Raw genomic sequence first — 15,792 nt, 5'->3', positions numbered from 1 at the left:
ATAACTCCTTTCTCTCTCTGTCTCTGGCCTGTTAATTGTCCTGATGTACAGAAAGTGGGACAGCCACCATTAAAGGGAGATTCTCACCTGAGGATGCCTGCAACCTCGAGCTTAGTGTTGTACTTGGACTGTGAGAGTGCCATGGCTCTAACTGCAAATCGGAGTGAGCAGGGGATGCAGATATCGGACTTTTGTAGGGAGCACCCGGGCTGCTGGACAGGGTGAGACCTGTGCCAGCGAATTCATCTTTTAGCTCCAGATGCCTTTTGATAGGGATGCAGGTCTCGTGGGGATTGTGGGGAACGTGCTTCTGCATCTGAAAAAGATGTCTGAGTGCCTGGCATAAGAAGGGTGCTGGGGTTTAGAGGTCTGACTTGAGGCAGGTATGGAGGATGGCAATAGCTATGATCTTTAGTCAAAAGAATTTCTTTCTGGCTATTCAAGCAGGCTTTTTTTTCTCTCCTCTGCTAATCCAGAGTGGAATAGGAGCCAAAAAAGAGAAACTGATGCTATACACACTGCACACTCTTTAAGTATTTGTTTTAAAATATGTGTGAGGTCAAGCTAGAACATGCTTTGCAATTTGTGTATTTACTGCAGCAAATTTTCTGCTCCTTCTGGCTGCTTTCTGGGGTTTTCAACCTGTTTCACCTCCACCGAAAGAAGTATTGTGCATATGAAAGAGGCCATTATGAATCTTCCCTGAGGAGATTTGGGTTTTTTGTGCTCTGCTTTTAAATTACAATCTGTATTATTTATGCGAATGTTTAAAATAGCTTTCTGATTCCCCGGTTAAAAGTACTCTGAACCTACTCCAGCTACATTTTACTATGCATAACTCCCACCAACCATCAGTTTTTATTTCAAGTCATTTTTCATGAAATAACACGCTTCACATCCAGTATTCTGTGTTGCTGTTACATATTTTTCTTTACAGTTTTCCAGCTGTATTCCTCCTTCCCATGATAAACAGTGTTGCCAGTATTCATTTTTATCTTAAGAATACACAAATTGCATTCCCTTAATCTCCCTTCATAAACAGTGCCCTGTAATCCTGTTATCATTATTGTTGACCTTTTTTGGAATTCCTCCAGGTTATTAATGCCTTTTTAATGAGAATCCTGGGATTTAAACTGTTTTCTAAGCAATGTTTACTCAAGAATTGATAGATTGTTTCCTTTTCTATTTTCCTTTACATCCCTTATTTCTTTTTTGTCTGACATCTTACTATGTTCAAAGTGGAGCTATGCAAATAACTGATTTGGGGGTTTGCTGCCAAATCAAAACATTAAAGAAAACCTTTGTTTCAGACTGAACAAAGACAGTGTTCAATCTAAAATATTTAGAATGTTTGGGGAGATTTTTTGATGTTTTTACTCCCTTTTCGAAAGAAGAAAGAAATTTGTTAGTTTTCAAAATTAAAGCACCACTTCAAACAAAGTAGAAAATTCTGGTTTTCCATTTTCTGGCCATGTTTGACTTCAAATCATAACTAGTTTCAGTGTTCTCTGAACTTTGTCTTTTGATGACCAGATTAATACCTACAAGTTTTTGTTTCCCTCAGAGTGATTACTTTAAATGCTTTTTGAGCAATATTGAGTGGATATGTCTATATATTCCTTATGTTTATATATCTGTAGGCATGAAAAGCTAAGGGAATGTCTTCATTTTAGTCACGCAAGTCTCACACTTTTGATTCCACTGTGGTATAAAGACACTGGGAAAATTGGTGGTTACTGGACTCAGAAGTGGAAGCTCAGGGATAAACAACTAAGCAGGTCTTTGCAGATAGCAGTGGTATTTTAAACACTTGACCTGTTTAAGCAGTGGTATTTTACTTGCTTTTATGTGCCTAGATATCTAAATCCTGGTGAAGCTGTGTTTTAGGTGCCTTCACTCTGTTTTAGTTCTCACTTGAAGTTACGATTCTGAGCTCAGGAAGAGCCTAGGAGAAGGGACAAATGCACGTCCAGTCCCTGTTCCAATAAACAAACCAAAATTAAAAACAGAAAATAAAATCCAACAGCCAGAAGAGCAACTAGATAGAGGTTATGAAACTTTGCCCAAACCTTTAGACTGTAGAGCTTAGTTTTCTCAAGTGTGTTGTGTGCAGGTGTTGGGTAGGGTCTCCTCATGGTGGTGGGAGCTGTGGGAAATGCAGGTCTGTTTGGATTCCCCCATGTAGCATGGGGTAATGAAGAGAGGCATCCTAAATTGAGTGGATTTATGGAGGAGCTGGAGAGAGGCTTGATAAGCTGCGAGGACTGGAACTCCATCTCCTCATCCAGTTCTTACTGCTGGATATGGTGCGTGTCCCAGGTGGTGTGATGGGGAGATGCTATGGAGCCTCCTCCCAGTTCAAAGCTAAATCTGGCCCTGCGAATCCCAGGTGGATCCTTTCCCCAGTAAAGCAGACAGCAGAAGAGAGCTTTCTTTAGTCCGCTTTATGTGGACCCTGATGTATTTGGTGTAGTATGAAACAGTCACCCTGGTCTTTAGACAGGAGCCAAGCACCTAACTGTTCAGCACTTTTAAAGCCGGCCTGCTTCTAGGCATGCCCAAAAACAAGAGTTCCACACAGCTGAGCAGCTTTACTGATTGAGACTGATGGGGAGGAGGTATTTCCTGAAGGAGGTAGCAGATAGGGAGAGCACCACCTCCAAAATTCCCCCCTTGGGAGCTGGGGACCTGGTATCCTTTTGTAAATCCAGCCTCCAGCCGCTGCAAGGTAGACATCGCTTCCCCAAGGAGCTTGAAATATATCGCTTTAATGTGACATAACAAAATAGTAAACCTACTTTATAATGGCATATCTTATATATACCGCTACATAAAAAGTATGTAAAGGAAATGAAAATTCTGTGCTTTTTTTCAGATTTTATTAGTATTACAAGCCTTGTCTCACTTCCATGCTGAGGCAATTCATTACAGGTCTCTGTTCCTCCTTTCTGAAGTTCTGTAAGTAATAGGAAGCTGTTGGCTTTCAAATTTTGGGCAGGCTGTGACTGTTTGCTAGAGTTGGCAGAATACAGTGTGACTGCAAACCCACAGAGATTAATAAACTGAAAAAGCACAGGCTTCTTGCCTATCATTTGTGCTTCTTATCGATAAGAGTGCCATTGGGGGAAAAAAGCAGCAAATGACAGCAGTCATAACTTGAAATGCATTGCCCTTAGACCTACCTGGACTTTATTACTGTAAAAAATACAGTTTAGGCAACCAGTCAATATACTGGGTAGGCTTTTACTGTTCTTTTGAATAGATAACACTTGAACTCTATTAGTTGTTTGTAGTCATTTCAACGTGTGCATTACAATAAATATTTGATTAGCTTGTGACAAATTTTGCTTTTCATCCAGGGACTGCAGGCTTGTTTAGTTAGTTACCTCCCAGATATGTTTCTCGTTCCAGTGTTTTTCTCTTGTCTGTTGAAAACATGTCAAACTGATTTAAAATGGTTTATGCACATTATAATGAAAACCATGTGTCTTGTGTTAAGGGTGACTCTGCAAAAGCTTTCAGTTGAATCACATTTAGCATGTGATTTCATGAATTTGCATATATGCTGTGAACACGTGCCTGGGCAATTAATTGCTGTGCCCCAGCCAGCCTCTCTCCTTCTTGAGCATGCAAACCAGATTTAGGAGATGTGTTGAAGGGATCTCTGAAAGTCCTTTGTTAAACTTCTGCCACCAACGTGACAGGAGGGCTGGGATATTTTCCCAGTCTATGATGGAGTTTGCTCCCTTTCTGTGTACAGCTAAGTCATCCTTGCCAAAGATGACATTTCCCAGCTCCTAAAAATACTTCTGACCAGCCTATCCATTTCCCTTCAAACAGACCAAATAGCGCTGCCAGGTACATAAAAAAATTTGAGGTGACACTATATGCTTATAAAAGTTACTTGTCCATAGGTGGATTTACACATACATTTGGATTTACACATACATTTTATAAAACTGTCAAAAGTAAGTTGAGTATCATGTTATACAACTATCTGTCTGTATTTTTTGAACCTCCGGTCTCAGTGTTTCTATTGAGGTTGGTGTAGCAAAGCAGCATCCTTCCATCTCTGATTCAAAGAGCCTTTTTGCTTGAACAGGAAAGTAAGTTCTCCAGATTGTTCCCTTTTGCTCCATGAACATATGTTCCCCCGACAAAGGTCATTTCAGGTTGAGAAGAGAAAATTTATGGGAGCCATTTTTAAGGTGGTGTTAGAACAGCTCGAACTGCATATAGAAGCGCTAAAAATAATTAGGTCAGGCTGATTTCCGTATGAAGAATCTCCTTAAGATATATAAAGCAGTAAAAAAAACCTAGCTTGCAGTGCCCTTTGTCTGTTCCAACATCTGCTTGCGGCTGCTCTACAAATCCATGAATTAAAAACAAGGAAAACACAAGCCCAGATCATATTGATATGCAGAATATACATGATGGCTCTCAGCCAATATCAGTAATTAGTTTGTAGTGACTGTGTTTGTAGAGAAGAGCTTGATTGATTGTGGTTTCACAGCATACACGAGTCACATTCTGTATTCATTTTGAGATCTGCAATGCTTATAATTTGCATTAATGTAGTTCAGATTACTACCAAAACTATAGTATTTAGATGAGATCAGAAAACTGCTTAATGAGATACATTTTAATTATTTGATGACAACCCTTCTTCCAAAGTAAGAGTAAGTAAGCAAGATTACTTTAGATCACACAACCAGCAGCCTGAATTAAAGTGATCATTTGTAAACTCAAGTTTAGATCTAAACAGAGGGAAGCAGGATCTGCATTGCAGTTTTTCCCCAAAGTCTTCTGTCTGCTATTGAGCTGGAAGCCTCCTCACCCAGCAGGTTTAAACAATTTGTGGATAGTCACTGAAAGTTTTGCTCCACGTCCTCTCTGACTGCATCTTTGCCAGCTGCCCAAATTACCAGCTGTTACTGCACTGTGCAATCAGCTGAAATGTGATTAACAAACAGATCTGTCTGATGAGCGAGCACTAGCAAGCAGTTGGGTGGGTGTCCACCCAAGAGTGGGGAGTGATGGCTTTGTTGGCCAGCACAGTGGATAGGGGAGGCGATGCCTGTTGGTACCCTCAGGATCAACAATGTCAGGCATTGCTCTGCTCAGCTTCTTGACATCATTCTGGGAATGCAACTCACAAATCTGAGCTTGATGGCTAAACTACATATAAAATCAGGGTGGTTAGGCACTAAAATCCAGATTCACAGCAGAGAGCATGCCAGGCAGGAGTACACCTCCAGCAGTCCATAGGAGTTGCCAGAGAAGAGTGCCTATCTCCCAGACTTAACCACCTGCTTGTAGTCCTGAGTGTGCCCACATGCATGCTTCGGATTCACTCTGAACCTCTCTGTACAGGAGCTAGACCATTTCTGCGAGTGCAGGCAACCAGCATTCCTTTGAAATATGGCCAGTGCTAGTGCTGACACACTGTTTTGTGTCACAGCTGAGCAGTTAGAGCTCGGGGAAAAGATCTGAGTTCAGTTCCCTCCGTAGAGCAGAGGAGTTCAAATCCATGCCTCTCATAAGAGTTCCTGAACCACTGCGACCTACTGGTCATCCTCAGCTTCCTCCACTGACTCTAGACCTCGTGGTAGTGGAGAGTATGAGACACGGGCAGAGGTAGAGCATGTGGGAGCTGCTTGTGTCACCCAAAGATTAGAGCAGTCCATATGGAGGAGAGTCCTGTGTCCTGTTCCCTGCTCCCAGGATTATATCTGCTTTTACCCAGTTACTGTCTGGTGTGAAATATAATAGTAAGTTCCAAGGTAAGAGTCTCACATATAGAAATAGCAAGTCAAATATGTAATAAGTCAAAGGCCAGGGACTGGAACCAAAATCCACTGTCAGCTATGGGCTTGACACTGTGAATCGAGTGCATTTCCCACTAGAAGACTTTGCCCTCGAAATGGGTCATTTTTAAGGGTGTTATCTGAAGAAAAGCCTGAAATGCTAAAGCAAGATTTATCACTTCTTTGCAGCTTCTTTTTCTTACATTTGCATCTTACAGTGCATGTAAGCAGTGTGGTTTTCTTTCCTAGATTGCTTGTGGTGTATAAAATCTTGCAGGAACAACCCCATATCAAATAGAAAAGAAGAAGCATTAGTGTTTCCTGGAAATACACTTCTTATGTTGTTAAAGATTAGAACTAGAGATGTAGCTGTGAGTTAAAGGTTTCAAGATAAATGAAACCGAATCTCTTTAAAATACAGGTCCTTTCAATAGGAGGCATTACAACTACATTCTCTCTACTTTTTCAGCTGCTTCTAATGGCTTTTCTGCAATTTTGTACGCAGTCAGGCCCTGTCTCTTCCCGTGGGGTCTCTAAATAAAGCTATCTACAGAGAGAGCATGCCACTTATTCCTCTAGTAGCTGCACTGAAGTGCTGAACATATATGCATATTTTGGGCTCTTTGTCATATAACAGGGTGCTTTTGAAGGCAAGGAAGCTCAGCAAATTTAAGTCATTTACATTTTGAGGACAAGCTGTCTCTGTCAGCACTGTTTTATTTACACCTCTGTTTCACTGGGTGAAATATGCAAAACCTAGCATCAAGAGTGAGATAGATATATATTATAAAGAGGTCATGTTTATGGAATCAGAAGATAGGTAAGCTCGGTGGTTTATATACTTTGGCAGCTATGAAACAGTGGTGAAGTTGCAGATAGGAAAGACTTACACAGAAAGACTAAATTTTAATAAGCTCATACACATCCCGAGTTTTGGGAATCCAGTTCTGCTCAGCTGTCAATGTTCCTGTCACAGATATTACGGGAACTTTTTCCTTTTTTCCATATTTTAATCTTACTATTTAGATAACAAGTGGACAATAAAATGCACACAAGAAAGTTTGAGCTTTGCTCTTACAGAAGGAAAAAGATTAAATGCTAAAGTGCAAGAAAAATTTTAATATTGCAGCCAGAAGACCATACAACAAGGTATCCAACCACCTGTAATGGCTAGAAATAGCAGACTGGGATGCCATACTCTAGGTGGGCATGTGGGGTTATTGCGTGACTCTATGTAAGAAATGTATATACTGTCTGTATATACTATATATGCATATATACATACATGACATGGTATTTCTGTGCTTGCATACTGTCCTGGTAGGCCCAATATACCCAATCTGTTCTACCTGTTCTACCTGTAAAAGCTGTGAATACAGTGTGTGATATGGTCACTGTACTGTGTCATTATCCTTGCACTATGGCTGAGGCAGTGCGGAGAGCAGAGATAAAGGTAGGGCTTTTCTATAGCCGTGGGTGCGACGGCTGCACAGCACAAGTGAGATAACCACGTGCTAGTGCCAGCTGGAGGTGTACCTGCCCTTGCACGGGTAGTCCTTTCTTCCTCTCCTCAGTCCTGCCCCAAAGTTTGTACTTCCATTACATACAGGATGGAAGTTTGCCCTTGAGTAATTAGTAGGAGGTTTCCCAGTCAATTGTAGTGCTACATCAGGACAGCATTAGCACCCCGAGCTGTGGTCCCCGACCCACGACACAGATGAGCACACGTGTCTGCTGGACCATCACCGCCCTCTCTGCCTCTGCCCGGTTGTGCCTGCCCACGCTGCCTGCACTCCTTGTCACAGGCAGTGCAGCATGCAGTTGTGGGGTTGCAGGCTTCCTTCTCCCCTCCATGTGAGCTGGAGCTAGGTGACTGTTGCAATGCTGTCAGGGCATCAAGGAGACTAAAAGGCAGCACAAAGCGTGATGCTGACTGCAGCATGCTCTCAGCTTGGTGCCGTTGCCTGTCAAGCAGTGAAGTGCAGAGATGGTGCTAGATGCTGCACTGTTTCATGCCAGCTTCTCAAATACCCATTCCAGGCAAGGAGCAATCCTGGAAAACGTTACAGTCCTTTGTTGGCCATCCTTGTGTTGTTTTTCCCATTGCACAGAGCAGTGCACACCTCTGCTCCCATGGCATGGGCATGCGGCTGCTTGGAGCCTGCTGCAAGGCGGAGGGAGGCCGGAGCGACGGGCCTCCCAGTGTTGGATGCCATACGTGTGGCACGAGCATTTCCATCAGAGCATACTCTTGAGACAGCTCGCCTGCTGGCAGGCTGTTGGTGCCACTGGGTGGCTGAAGCATGAAAGAATATGTATGAATGAATGTCAGATGAGATACCACTAAAGCTGATGTCTCAACGTGTAGCATCTTTTGCAGGAGAGGGTGGGTAAGACAGTCCTCTTAACAGGAGAGTCTCAGATCATAGCTAAACAAGTGTTATGGCCAGTTGGGACAAAAGAATATGTTTTTGAGAAACGTCAGCCTCTTTCATGGTTAACACTGAATCAGCGGGTTGTTCTGGGAGTTACATGTATGAGCTTTTACAATCACATTGTCACAGCGACAAAAATATTCAACAGGTGTCCTTAGGGAGCTGTCAGCCTGGAGAATGACATTAGGAGAGATGAGAGGCCATATTCGGCTCCTGCCCACATTGCTGGTAGGCAAGGAGTTTCATCTCTTTGTTGAGACATTTGTAAGATGGAAGTCACACTTACCCAGGAGAATATGTTGCAATTGGTATTATATGGATAGGTGCCATGTTGTTTTGCTTAGAGATGTCTACCAAATGGGAGAAAATATTTTTTAAAGTCTCCTAGTAACATTGCTGTTGAGCTCTGCTGCATGCAGAGCTGGCTTGAACATCACTAATGCACTTGGAAACGACACTTAGCAGTGCCCTCTTTAATTTATAAAATGTTCTCGAAGATCCTATAAATAGCCACATGACTAGTTTTAAGCATAAGTAGTCTTCTGTGCTCAGTGTTAAGCTTGGGTGTAGCTGTTATCAGAATTGGGGCCAGAAAGGTTAAGTTGTGCTTTGTAGACACAATTCCTGGTCTCAGATGCAGTTTAGTCTTTCAGAAAGCTCAGCCTTCGAGGTGGTTGCGTCTCCAGGCTCTGCTGACTCTTATTGGCAGTGCCTAGCTCGGCAGCCCTTCCCAGCGCTGCGCTGCGCTCCAAGCCAGGCGGGTCAGGGAGAGGCTATTATTAAGCCTTGCTTCTTCGAAATGCTTTCGATAGTGAGATCTGATTATGATGTGGTCTACTTAAGCAGAGATAAGCCTCAGCTAGGACTCCTGTTCTCTGTGCCGCAGCCAGGACTTGACTTCGGAAAGCTGTTGGTGTCTTGCAAGGGCAGGAATGTTTTGGGGGCCCAAACACCAGAGGTATGAAATCTGTGCGATATGTTTACCTGTTCGGGTCTTGCTTGGAAAAGTAGATTTGGGAGTAGCATGATACTGAGACAGTATTTGCTATCTCAGTCTTGTAGATGGGAGTGTTTTGTTTATCAGTAAACTCTGTTGCAGCTTTGGACATAACGTCCCACGCTCATTTTGCTTCCCCAAGGAGAGGGTCACATCTGTAGACATGATATAAATACTCTGTGAAACAAAGCGGTTTTGCTGCTCTCTCTCCCTCCCCTTGCAAACTTGCACACAGTTCTGATCGGGTTACAGCTGTGGTCACTTGGGTCTGATTATCAGGGGTGTTGTAGTGGGCATGGACTTGGTTAGAAGTGATAAAGCTGTATCCCTGTGATACCCTTTTGAATCTTTGCATATGAACACTTTGAAATTGGGCGGAGGGATATGCTGGGCTGAACCAGAGGCACAGGGAAATAAGGACTGGTCTCAGACCTGGTGAGGTTGGGAAAGCATGGGGTTAAATCTGAACACATCTGATCCTAAAACCGGTTGCAAAGAGTTGTCAAATGGTAAGGGTGGTTGCTGCGTGTCACATCCTCTTGAAGGCTGTGAAGACACGCTCCAACAGGCCTTTTCCCAGTCCCAGGTGTTCAGGGGTGCAAGAATGCCTGTCGCCATCAGCTCTGCAAAGGATTTAAGAGAGACTGTGCACCTGAAGGTTTATCTGACACGGTGGGGATGATGGTAACTGCAGCTACATCTCCCCCTCGTGGAAAAGATAGCAAAAATGGGATTTGTGGTAAGTCTGCAGCCGCTGACCAGGGGTGTCTGTGCATGGCACAGCACCCAGAAGTTCTCAGGTGAGAGATGCTCCCGCTGACCGGCTGCTTGAAGGATGTTGGAAAGTTATTTCCATCCCCTTGATAAAGTTGTCATCCACTATTGTGACTCTGCAGAGTGAGACCTGGATATGACTTGTGACATTTGCCATGTGAGTGACAGACTGAAAAAAAATCCTAACTTTAGGGTGGCTTTTTTTCCAGATGATAAGATTTTCTTAGTACATCCACCTACACTGACCTTAGCAAAATGAGAGCAGTTTTCCTTATATATGCCAGAGGTTGGGAAATAAAAGCTGTGATGCATAGAAGTCAGTAATGAGATAGATGGTTTAGCACCTGAGAAGTACTTGAGAACCACATGTGATTATTGGATTATTTTAAGGCTATTAGAACTGCCTTACTATGCTTCTGTGCCACATGAAAATCTGCATATGTGTGTACATATATATATGCCTAGACCCTGTTAGCCTATATACATTTATAGATATATACATATATGTGTACATAGTCTCAGAAACCAAAAGAGAAGCAGCTTTCCTCCCAGCAAGGAGTGTTTTCATATGGTATAAAGAAAGAGAAATTGCCAGTTACAATTGTGCGCTCCTAATCACTGTGCTCCTGAAGGAGCCAGGTGAGCAGCCTCGTTCATGTATTGATGGCTGTGAGAAAGCAAACAGGTTGTCACAACCAGTGTTCCTAGCTGAGTCCTAAAATGGCTTCTGTGGTGTGAGAGTTTTGTGTCCAAATTTTTTTCTGCTCTTGTTGAAGTGCCAGTTCTGAAGAAATGTTGAAAATCTGGAACAAATCCAGCGCTTGTCCTCAGGGATATTTGAAAATTCATGCAACTTCTGAAATTCACACAGGACGGACAAAGGAAGGATGCTTGTGATTCACTGTTATTTTGAAAACAGTCTTTGAGTTATAATTTCCATCATGTTTTCACTCTTCCCTTTTCCTTTCCAGGGAGTGAAGCCGATTTTAGTTCTTCAAGCAGCACAGGCAGTATTTCAGCACCTGAAGTCCATATGGCTGCTGCTGGAAGCAAAAAATCTTCTTTTTCTCGCAAGTAAGCAAAGTAATTTTTCATGAATAGTGCAAGTGTTGCTAGTGCAAGGCTAGACTACTGCGTAAGGTCTTTTAGTTAATACATATAATACCAGTATTGTGAGTTTTAAAACAATTTGGGTGAAAGTATGATCTTACACTGATGAGAACTGTGATATGAGAAAGGAAATAAAAATATTTGGAGCACAAAAATTGTCAATATGCCAGATCAGCTGAAAGGTATTTTTTTGTTGTTTATTCATAACAAGTACGGGAGATACAATCAGGTAAAGCAGAAAAGGCGTCTGCTGGAGTGGAGGAGGAAACAACTGGGTGTATGTTAGTTAACAGCAATACTTGTAACCAGTTAACCTTAACCTTTTGGTCTTATCACTTTGTTTTCTCTCTGTAATAAGTTGTCAGCTTGGCGTATACCTTTCCAGATCATGACCTTATTTTTTGTAGGAAGAAGTAGACAATAGTTCCTTTGATGCTTTTTCTTAAACACCCTTGCCCAACCTTTATATAACTAAAACTATATGCAAATAAAAAATTATCATATTCATCTATCTAAATGAACCTTTCATGAAAGATTTCTGTAAGATTTCCCCCTATCACATGTGAAGTGCAAATCCAGACAGCTTGTGAATACGGGGGCATTGGGATGAAGCAGCGCATGTTGTGCTCTGCCCACGCAATCCCTGCTGCTTACATTTTTTGGAGTAGGAGGAAAGAGTTCAAATTGACGGGACTGGTTTCCTGCTCTTTGTGGAAGAGCTGGCAAACAGGCTGGGACTGACAGCGGGACACTGGTGTGCTTAAGTCACTGAGACGTCTCCAAGGTCGCAGTGTGCCCCAGTGTACAGAGATCAGCAGAATGGTGCTTAATGAGCAGTTTCCTATCTGTATCGTGCGACTGATAGAAAAATAAACATTACTTAAGCACTCTCTAGATCAAATCTAACAAGGTACTGGCTGTGGCAAAAAAACACTACTAAGTATAATATGAAGCCCTAAAATCACCTTGTTTTCTGTAAGACTATGTATCATTTCATATATTATTATGTATTTAAATATAACTTTAAATGAGAGCATACTGACCTACTCAATTGGACAGAAGTCCTCTATAATAGTGCTCCTTCAAATGCATTGCTGTGTTATGCAGAGTCTGTGCAAGTTCTGCCTCACACCAGAGTTGGTGCTGTACTGTTCAAAGTGGGAGATGTCTCCTTTGCAATATGTTCTTTTTTAACTGTTTGACTTAACTCACTGTGAAACATTTCAATGTTGTCACAAACTACAGTCCTGCACTTCGTTGTAAAATAATTACAAAATTACCCAAACCGCAGCAGTGTGATGAACGTTTGCAGCAGCCACTCAACCATCTGTTCCTTATAAACTGTTCCATTTTCAGAGAAGGGAGGAAACCAAGTCAGACCATTTTAAGAAGAGATTTTGCTTCATAATTCTGTGGTATTTAAATTTTTATGTTCAAGCCTTTTCTTTTGCTGGCTGGATTTGCCTTTTTCCGTGTTTTTTTTAAACTTGCCCTTTCATTACAGTTTAGAAGAGCAACTTTTATGGGAGGATGAAGGTAGCAGGGTAGTAGTGCAGGAAGGCAAACCAAGTGAGCAAGCGAGGAATGCACCCCAAGAAGCTGTCCTCAGAGCACCCCAGCCCTTTGGCAGCTGTCGAGCAGTGCAGATACCAATTGCTTTCAAGCACACACAGTTGGCATCAGATTATTTAATAAAAAGTGGGAAAAGAAAGGTAGATATGTATGAGGGAAACTGGAAGGAAGAAAGAAAAGGCCGTGCTTTCCTTTGTCTATTTTAATACCATTTCAGCCTGCTCTCAGTGGGGTTCAAACTGTATCTAAGTAAATGAATAGCTGACAATGACAGCTGAAGCACCCAGTATGCCAAAGGCAGAAAAGAACAGTGGCTCAAACAAAATCTGTTTTCACTGCATGCTGTGACCCCTCGGGCTGCTTGCTGAGGAGCGTGAAAGCAGTCTTTCAGCAAACCTCCACGGACGGGCATCTCTCTGCAGGCCTGGCCGGGGAAAGCTGAAGCACGATTCCTTTGGCACTAATCCAGACTGCAGTCCTCTCATTACTTAATGGATTCAGGTTCAGGGAACACAAACGATCTGATGGAGTCACTGGGAACTGTGCTATCCACAGAGAAATGTGAAAACGGCTGAGGTTTCCCTACAACACATAATTCAGTCCGAGCGCCCCACAGTCAGTGAAAGAACATGCAGTGGCTGATGACTTCAGGACTCCCTTTCTTCCCAGCCCCTCACAGTTATCTGTCTGATTTAGTGTTTAGACAACTGTGTGTGTTAAAGAAGACACATAATGGGTTGTGTGATGAGGATAATCCAATATGCTTTAACCATTTGTGTCCCCCTCCAGTCGTGGCCCTTATGGTCGGAATAACGGATCCTTATCCTACAAGTCTGGAGCCAGCCCACCTGCTTCCCGTGAAAAGGACCCTTTGTCAACACTGTGCAAAAACCAGCTGAGCCCTGCTAACATCCATCAGAGTTACAGGGCTTCTTCAGCCAGCAGCAGCAACTCAGGCTCATACAAAGGAAGCGACAGCAGCCCAGTGATGAGGCAAGTCTTTATTTCAGCATCCCACTATTCAGCACACTGACTTACCTTCTCTGTGCTGTAACGTGGGATCAGCTGTATGAGTTGCCGAGCAGGTCACCTTGCTCCTCAGCATAGGTGTGACTCCTCATATTGGTGGCTAGACAGTCAACAGGGTGCTCCATCCCTTGTAAAAGCTTTATTGTTCCAGTACTGTAAAATTCAAGGTTGCTTTTAGTCAAAGGTTTTTGTAGTTGGTTTTCACTCCAAGGCAGGATTGTTCATGTGGTTTCATGCTGTCAGTTCTCATGGGCATTTACTGGTTCTTTCCTCTTAAGGGTCCTTTGGCTTTGGAGAGAGTTGGGTGAGGCAGTATAGAAAACATGATACACTCGAGCGAAAATTCACCCTGCCCAGCCTTAGGCACCTCCCTGTGCAGTTTCCTGTACAGGAAAGAGAGACCTGCCAGAGCATGTGACATATTGCAGAGAAGTAATTGCCACCACACTGCTGCTGTTTCCCTCTCTCAGGCAACAAAACAGCCAAGCATGTCAGATGCACACCTAAAGTTAGACAGGATGAATCCAGGTTTCAGCATGCTCAGCTTCATAACGGACGTGTGGAGCTGAACTCAGTCCGTACGCTACCTCACCTGGCCGTGTCTGCAGCTGATGCCCTTGACAGTAGCCCAGCTGCCTGCTCTTGGACATGCCACCTATTTCGGGTGAGGGGATGGCGAGGGATTTTGAAGTTAAATATCTCATTTGATATAATGGCACTGAAACCAAGTATGGCAAATAGTGAATTTTGCACTATAGCCGCAAATCAGGAGTTTCCTCAAGTATTTTGATTTGCCAGAGGGAGTCACTTGTGCAGAAACTGAGGAGCCCCAAATGAGTCAAGTGTAGACTCAGCTTTGTATCAGCCAGTGGGATGTTTTTCTATTTGCCAGGACTGAAGAATTGTGGGAGTGATGTTATGCGATGGTTTGGTTTTTTTCCTTTCAGGCGATCAGGGAGATACAATTCTTGTAGTGACAATCACAGCATTAAGCCACAAAATCCAGAGCAGTATTTGACTCCTCTGCAGCAGAAAGAAGTTACAGTACGGCATTTGAAAACAAAGCTGAAGGAATCTGAGAGCAAACTTAAAGAAAGGTAAATTTCACTTCAGAAATCAGAGTTAGAAAGATATATTCAGGAGCATTTAGGGGTGGGAATCCTGAATGTTTTTACTCATTTCTTGACCACATAAAATTTTCGTTATGAAATTTGAAATACTATCAGTCTGATTAGGTTGTTTTCAGGTTATTTCAGGTTTCATGGCGTTCTCAGGGAATATGTACCATGCAGTTTATTTATGAATATAGCTCGCTTTTCCCTTCTTTGAACTTTCACAATAGAATATTTTTAAAGGATTTTTTTTTACCAGTCTGATTTAGCATTGAGACCTTTTATACATAAACCAGTTTCTATCTGACAGCACATATTACCTTAGTCTCCTGTTTTACCTCACTCAGTGAAGTATGACTACAAACGTCCCCCTTCTCCCCTAATGAAAGAAAAGGTCTTACACAAACCAGTGTGCCCGCTTGTGTTTTTGTCACTTGGATACTAATTTTTCACAATAGTCCTTTGTGTGGACACTGAGCAAAAGAAGTGACAATGTGCATTACACAGCAACAGATGTCATCTCTTTTACTAAAACTGTGCTCCGAGAGCTGGCTCTCCAGCAGACACAACTGAAGTGGGCACAAAGGACTGTTTGAATGGAGCCCCAAGGCAGAGGCGCAGGGACCCTGTGGTCCAGCTCGGGATAGCCCGACCTCTGCATCTGCAAGGGCTGGATCTCATGTAGGGGTCCCCTCTCCCCACTTGCTTGCAAGTCAAGGCAGCAGCCTCTGGCTCCACGCTGGGCAAAGCAAGCCAGGTGCCTGCAGCCCTGAGCCGTCCTGCTGTCTGAGGCCAGTGTTGGCTCTGGTTGTATGTGAGGAGCTGCTGGCAGGCCCGGGGAGGCCGCATCCAGGCAGCTGTTTCTCATTTCCTCCAGGGCGAGGCAGTAGATGAGATGTTGGACCTGACCTAGAGGTCACCACTTGCACCTCAAAATGCCAGGATCATGGCACAGC

At 43.1% G+C, this 15,792-nt stretch overlaps 1 protein-coding gene across 2 annotated transcripts in view; it reads left to right on the top strand.

The window, feature by feature from the left end:
• Positions 1–15,792, top strand: part of SYBU (syntabulin) — a 41,926-nt gene that overhangs the window by 23,797 nt on the left and 2,337 nt on the right. Inside the window, exons 1-4 of one of the 2 annotated variants that reach the window (XM_074886736.1) lie at positions 9,066–9,200; positions 10,985–11,087; positions 13,485–13,688; positions 14,672–14,821. In XM_074886736.1, coding sequence (XP_074742837.1) covers positions 11,047–11,087; positions 13,485–13,688; positions 14,672–14,821 — 395 coding nt within the window. In that variant the 5' untranslated portion in view covers positions 9,066–9,200; positions 10,985–11,046. Of the gene's footprint in view, positions 1–9,065; positions 9,201–10,984; positions 11,088–13,484; positions 13,689–14,671; positions 14,822–15,792 lie in introns of those variants that run through there. The other variant, XM_074886734.1, reaches the window with a different exon arrangement.

The sequence above is a fragment of the Strix uralensis genome, chromosome 1, assembly GCF_047716275.1.
Source record: "Strix uralensis isolate ZFMK-TIS-50842 chromosome 1, bStrUra1, whole genome shotgun sequence".
Lineage (NCBI taxonomy): Eukaryota > Metazoa > Chordata > Aves > Strigiformes > Strigidae > Strix > Strix uralensis.
This window is presented reverse-complemented; position numbering and strand designations above follow the sequence as displayed.